This window comes from Oncorhynchus mykiss, chromosome 17 (genome assembly GCF_013265735.2).
Source record: "Oncorhynchus mykiss isolate Arlee chromosome 17, USDA_OmykA_1.1, whole genome shotgun sequence".
Taxonomy (NCBI): Eukaryota; Metazoa; Chordata; class Actinopteri; order Salmoniformes; family Salmonidae; genus Oncorhynchus; species Oncorhynchus mykiss.
Window position 1 is genome coordinate 44073024 of NC_048581.1, and position 7385 is coordinate 44080408.

General features: G+C 41.9%; 1 protein-coding gene across 1 annotated transcript in view; it reads left to right on the forward strand.

The window, feature by feature from the left end:
• The window catches only part of plxnb1b (plexin b1b), a 134580-nt gene extending 133107 nt beyond the window's left edge, over window positions 1-1473 (forward strand). The window contains 2 exon segments of the mRNA XM_021568531.2: window positions 197-271; window positions 697-1473. Coding sequence (XP_021424206.2) covers window positions 197-271; window positions 697-801 — 180 coding nt within the window. The 3' untranslated portion in view covers window positions 802-1473.
• The last annotated feature ends 5912 nt before the right edge of the window (window positions 1474-7385 follow it).

Below are 7385 nucleotides of genomic sequence, written 5' to 3' on the forward strand. Positions count from 1 at the left end.
TGTACTGAAAGTGCTCCATCTTGAAAACTTGACTGCTGACAGTTTGAGTTAACTATTCCTTTCAGCTGTTCTTTGTCCTATCGTCAATTGAACTTTATATTAGCACATTTTAAATTCAACTTCAGTTAATCTTTGAAAAGATGTGCTTATTTTTTATTTGGAATGACATGAAAATATGTTTTTTCCCCCCAACCAGAATTACTCAGGAGAGTTGAATTACCTTGTCGCCCTGCACGAGTTGTACAAGTACATCAACAAATACTATGACCAGGTGAGTTTTCATTCAGTCGCTTGCCTGGTTGGATGGAATAACAAATAATAGTTGTCTTTGGTTTACCTTGCTCCTGCTCTAAACAGGATTTGTGTTCCTCCCTCTCTCCTTCCCACCCTCCCTCCTTCCCACCCTCTCTCCTTCCCTCCCTCTCTCTCTCTTTCCCTCCCTCTCTCTCTCCTTCCCTCTCCCTCTCCTTTCATCCCTCTCCCTCTCCTTTCATCCCTCTCTCACTCCACTCCTCTCTTTCTCTCCATCCCTCTTTCTCTCTCACTCCCTCTCTTTCTGTCTCACTCCATCCCTCTCCCTCTCTCTCCATCCCACTCTCTCTCCATCTGTCTTATCACTCCACCATCCTCCATCACACTCCATTGTTCTCCATCTATCTTCATCCCTTTCTCTCTCTCCACCCCTACCTCTCTCAGATCATCGGGGCCCTAGAGGAGGACAGCATGGCCCAGAAAATGCAGCTGGGCTACCGGCTCCAGCAGGTCGCTGCAGCTGTGGAGAACAAAGTCACCGACTTGTGACAGCAGAACCACCGACCGAGACCACGCCGGCGAGGGGGACCACATTAAGAGACGCACACACTGTGAGGTTACCCACTAGAGTGGGGGAGGGAAAAGGCCCCACCCCTTTTCCACACATTAAGGGCCAATGGGTGACTGGTGTTTACACATAAACACTCTCCTTTTTTGTGTGTGTGGGGGGGGGGGGGGGGGGGGGATTGGGCTGCTGGACACATGAAGCCCTCTAGAGATGGTGGTGGACACAAACCCTTCTCTCACTCTCCACTGTGGAAAAAAGCAGGAGGGAAAGGGAGACATACAGACCAGGAGCCTTTGTTTGTATGTCCCACCCGTTCAACCGTCAGCCCTGAGTTGGACCACGTTGTGGCATCTGCGTCTGTCTCTCTTCTAGAACTCTCTGTGGAAGTAGGAGAATTGTAAGAAAGGGCTTGGGAGATCTGGATGTTATCCGGACGCTATCTGGACATTACGTGACGTGTCGATGGAAACGTGCTGAAGTCAAAACTCTGTAGTCTCATATGAATGAATGAAAGAAGTCGTGTTATATGTATCAAAAAGAGAGAGAGAGAGAGAGAGAGAGAGAGAGAGAGAGAGAGAGAGAGAGAGAGAGAGAGAGAGAGAGAGAGAGAGAGAGAGAGAGAGAGAGAGAGAGAGAGAGAGAGAGAGAGAGAGAGAGAGAGAGAGAGAGAGAGAGAGAGAGAGAGAGAGAGAGAGAGAGAGAGAGAGAGAGAGAGAGAGAGAGAGAGAGAGAGAGAGAGAGAGAGAGAGAGAGAGAGAGAGAGAGAGAGAGATCACCGGTTTTGCTTGATGGTATGACGTGAAGCCATTTCCACTGGGTGGATGAAATGGAGAAGGGTACTTCCCATGCCTTGTGCTTGTGTCGTTGCATAATTAGAGGTTGTATGTCTGTCCATCTCCCTCTTTAAATGTACATGTGTGCAAGGGTAAACTGTTTTGGTTTACATGCCCCGCACACTGACACCATTGTTTTATATAATTGAGATATACAGTACCAGTCAAAAGTTTGGACACACCTACTCATTCAAGAGTTTTTCTTTATTTTCACAATTTTCTACATTGTAGAGTAATAGTGAAGACACCAAAACTATGAAATAACACATATGGAATCATGTAGTAACCAAAAAAGTGTTAAACAAATCAAGAAATTCTGATTTTAGATTCTTCAAAGTAGCCACCCATTGCCTTGATGGCAGCTTTGCACACTCTTGGCATTCTCTCAGCCGGCTTAATGAGGAATGCTTTTCCTACAGTCTTGAAGGAGTTCGCACATATGCTGAGGACTTGTTGGCTGCTTTTCCTTCACTCTGCGGTCCACCTCATCTCAAACCATCTCAACTGGGTTGAGGTCGGGTGATTGTGGAGGCCAGGTGATCTGATGCAGCACTCCATCACTCTCCTTGGTCAAATAGCCCCTATACAGCCTGGAGGTGTGTTTTGGGTCATTGTCCTGTTGAAAAACAAATGATAGTCCCACTAAGAGCAAACCAGATGGGATGGCGTATTGCTGCCGAATACTGTGGTAGCCATACTGGTTAAGTGTGCCTTGAACTCTAAATAAATTACAGACAGTGTCATCAGCAAAGCACCATCACCTCAACCATGCTTCATGGTGGGAACCACACATGCAGAGATAATCCGTTCACCTACTCTGCGTCTCCCAAAGACACAGTGGCTGTTTTTGGAGTCATCAGAACAAAGGATAGATTTCCACCAGTCTAATGTCCATTGCTCGTGTTTCTTGGCCTAAGCAAGTCGTCTTCTTATTGGTGTCCTTTTAGTAGTGGTTTCTTTGCAGCAATTTGACCATGAAGGCCTGATTCACGTAGTTTCTGCTGAACAGTTGATGTTGATGTGTCTGTTACTTGAACTCTGTGAAGCATTTATTTGGGCTGCAATTTATGAGGCTGGTAACTCTAATGAACATATCCTCTGCAGCAGAGGCAACTCTGGGTCTTCCTTTCCTGTGTCTGTCCTCATGTGAGCCAGTTTCATCATTCCCCTTCATGGTTTTGTGACCTGCACTTGAAGAACTTCAAAGTTCTTGAAATGCTCTGCATTAACTGACCTTCATGTCTTAATAACATAATGATGGACTGTCATTTCTCTTTGCTTATTTGAGCTGTTCTTTTCATAATATTGACTTGGCATTATACCAAATAGGGTTATCTTCGTATACCACCCCTACCCTGTCACAACAACTAATTGGCTCAAATCAAATTTCATTTGTCACATAAGCATGGTTAGCAGATGTTAATGAGAGTGTAGCAAAATGCTTGTGCTTCTAGTTCCGACAGTGCAGTAATATCTAACAATTCCCCAACAACTACCTAATACACACAAATCTAAAGGGGTGAATGAGAATGTGTACATGTAAGTAGATGGATGAGCGATGGCCGAGCGGCATTGGGCAAGGTGCAATAGATGGTATAAAACACAGTATATACAAGTGATATGAGTCGTGTAAGACATGTAAACATTATTAAAGTGGCATTATTTAGAGTGGCATTGTGTGTGAAGTAACTAGTGATCCGTTTACTAAAGTGGCCAGTGAATGGGTGATCCGTTGTGCAGACCGCACCACCCTCTGGAGGGCCTTGTAGTTGAAGGAGGCGCAGTTGCCATTCCAGGCTGTGATACAGCCCGACTGGATGTTCTTGATTGTGCATCTGTATAAGTTTGTCAGTTTTACAGATGCACAATCGAGAGCATCCTGTCAGGCTGTATAAAATGCATTAAGAAGGAAAGAAATTCCACAAATTAACTTTTTATCAAGGCACATCTGTTAATTTAAATGCATTCCAGGTGACTACCTCATGAAGCTGGTTGAGAGAATGCCAAGAGTGTGCAAAGCTGTCAGCGAGGCAAAGGGTGGATACTTTGAAGAATCTCAAAAGTAAAATATTTTGATTTGTTTAACACTTTTGGTTACTACATGATTCCATATGTGTTATTTCATCGTTTTGATGTCTTCACTATTATTCTACAATGTAGAAAATAGTGAAAAGAAATAAAAACCCTTGAATGAGTAGGTGTGTCCAAACTTTTGACTGGTACTGTATATATGCCTGGCATTACTTGTATATACCTCCCTTTCTCTTGTGCACAATTGACAGAATTCCAGTTGGATTTCCCCCCATTCAAGACAAGACAATTTTTCACAGCAGAGTAAAAACGTTTTCTTAGCATTTCATAAACATTACTGGGAAACCGACCCTATACAACGGTATTAGTTGGTGACGATGTAGTTTCAAGGGTCTTGAGTCTCATCAATGATCAGCACTCTCGTCCTCCTTTTACTCAACTAAATACTCAAGCTATCCTCTTATCTCATTGAAACTTTTTTCTCATTGAAAGCAAAGTTTAATGTGATCACTGTTTGTCTGCTCTGGTAAACCAGATTGTGCTCTCCCCCTGGCTCTCTTTATGTCACAACAGTAGCTTTTCCATATCCGTCCAAATCATAAGGTCAAATTGTGTCTTTCACACACACGCACACATAGTTCACTCTTGAGACAGCTAGTATAAAAAAAAATGTAATCAGTCTTTTAAAATCTGTAATTGTCATTCCGCTTTTTCAGGTAGCGCCCACATCCATACACATCTGTGCGTTGTTTGTCTTTATGTTATAGGAACGGGAGGAAAATTTTATTGTAAGAGTTGAAATGAACAGCTCTGTCCTGACGAGACTGCAGGACTAAAAGAACGGTACTGAAAGCAGAGGCAGTCTTTCAAAAGGTACTGAAAATAGGTGACCGTGTGAATGAATTGTTTACTTCGACTTTTTGTTGCTTTAATGCTGTTTATTCTGATGTTTCTAGAAGGTAACGGTCACTGGAGGGACGCTAGATCAGAGATTTAAACAAACGAATCTCAACTTTTGAATTTAATATAGTTCAAACGTGTCCCACAGACAGTATTTTTATGGTGAATGTTCATACAACTTCCCATGTTGTACATTTTTAACATTCCTTTTTGGTTTTCAACCAAGAAAATTCTATTGAATCATGATTTTTCACTTTGTGCTGTTGTGAGGTAGACTACTTATGTGACATTGGAGACCGCTCATTGATATGTGCAGTTCTTCTATTGAACACAAGATGGCAACCGCTCCTATATTTGTTGAACTTCTGCTCTAACACAAGTAAACTGCTGTATTTACTGTACATGAAGTTTCACAGAAAATTCTTTGACCTAGTCATATTTTCCAAGGTTTGATTCAAATATTAGGATTATAAAGCATTATTTGCCATTTCTGAACTTTACCGATATGAGTTCTAATGGTTTCCCCGTGAGCTATGTTATTCCTCATTTGCTCACCTCGACATTCTCTATTACACAACAGATGTATTTTCTAAAGCTAGGTTGCGTCCCAAATGGCACCCATTTAGGGTTAAGATTATACGGATTTGGTCAAAAGTAATGCGTTATGTAGGGAATCCGCTACCATTTGGGACGTATCCCTAGACTTCTCATTCTGTCCCACAGAGCTTTAATAGTTTGTTGAAGTTAGGATGAAATCCTTTGGTAAAGCTACGTACCAAGCAACAACGTTATCACATGAATTGGAGGTGTTGCATGAATGTTAACTACACATAAGCCTAACTGACTTATTGATGAAGTTTGACACCACCTTCCTGGTAGGCTATATCTTCATATGATATAGCAATGAGTCGGCATATCATTTAACTGTAAAAACCCAATCACGTGTCTTCCTGTTTGGATAGCCAATCATTTCAGAGAGAGGCACCTTTTTTTTAACAGAAGTGCATGGAGTGTATCCGTTACATGCCATTGTGTAGGTTCTCCAGTTTGATGCTCTTTCATGTGCACCACCATTATCCCTAGATTGCACAGTATAACCGAATCATAGTAGCCTATAGGCTAACATCACACTACTTACCACATGCAATTAATGTCTCATTTGAATGGACAATTAGTACTGTCATATGCTTTTAATGTAGACGAGTATGTATGACGCCTTGTGCTGGAGAGACCATGATGGTGGAGGTCATTTGAGGGGAAAAAAACTAACTATTGTTAGGCTGTATAAATTCAGCTATGTAGAGCAGGCTCTGCAATGAGCAATTTGTAAGGATGGTTCTTATTTTGTCTGTTAATATCATTGTACATAATGATTTTAATAATGTAACTTGTAGCGACTTAATCTGTTTAATAAGAGAGTGTAAATTCACACTACCTGGAGGTGTGTTAATAAAGTATTTGTAAAATCATATGCTCTTTGTCGACGTCTGTCTCATATGGAGTAATGTTTTGAAGTGAAGGGAATTTCAGTCCACTATGCTTGTTTCCTCAGTTGTCTGCACTGACATATTGTTTTCAGATCAGTGTATGAAAATGAGGAATGGAAGGCCCTTCACTTAGTCATGAAAATGAAATAATCGCTCTAACATTGCCTAATGCCTTCACACACCATATGCAAAACAAATCAGTTTGAGGAGGGTCATAAAGTGACTAAGCAGCATGCATGGGAAACTACTTGAACAAAGTTAGGAAACTTTCAGAAACTAATGACGGAGGAACAAATTTTGTTTCACACGACCCATTATTCGTGTCTGCTATGTGACGCCACCCGGTAGAGTACAACGGGAAAAGGAGCCAAATATTATCTGTTATATTGGTAAGATGGTCAAGTGACTGCTCTAACAATGGAAATACATGTCCTCAAAGATGGAAAGCAGGAGTGAGGAGGGTGGGACCATTCTAGCCAATGAGAGGGCAGATACACTTTTCTATTGCCTATGCCGAGCAAGGGGCCAGGGTTCTGGTCAAGAAGCACTGTTTTCGAATGCACCTACTGTTTTGCTTTGGTACTGCAGTTTAACTGACACGGCCCAGAAAGACAATTTCCATAGACGGCCACATAGATTTGAACATTCCTTAATAAGACACTTTAGGCATCAACATTTGTTGAATTACTCAAATAATTGTCGCTGAGGCAGATTTTTCTTTTTTCATCACTCACAGGCAAAGATAGTAACATTTTATATTCATCCAATGTCTGCCGTGTTTATGGATGATATCTTTACTGCTCCCTGTGTGCACTGAGTGCTAGTGTGCATGTGATGTTGGTCTGTATAAACCAGATACAATCCGGAACATGAGTAGATTATCCATTTGTTGTTTCAGGGTGGGTAAAACCAGAGTTTGGTGCTGTGGAATCAGTGAAGGTAACCTGAAGGGGTCTTGTGATAATTGTTTGTGTTTCTGCTGGTCAGAGGGAGCAGGCACTTCGCACCAAACGAATTCGGACAAGAGGTGTGACTTGAATTGCTCTCAAGAAAAGGGCACTATTGAAAGGAGTGACTACTGGGGTAGAGGTAAATGTGAAAGTGGATCAAATGAAGGGAAAGATTCCCGGTGTTTGTGATACTCGTCGTTTTGGTGCGACACCAACGGGGTGGCGTGAGTGGTGAAAGACTAATTGTCTGTCGTTTTGATGTTGACTATTTGGCCGACAGTGATGTTAGGATATTTCAGTTATCCCTTGCGAGCTTATATGCCAAATACATTACGTTGTTACAGGTGTCAAGCGTATGGGCATG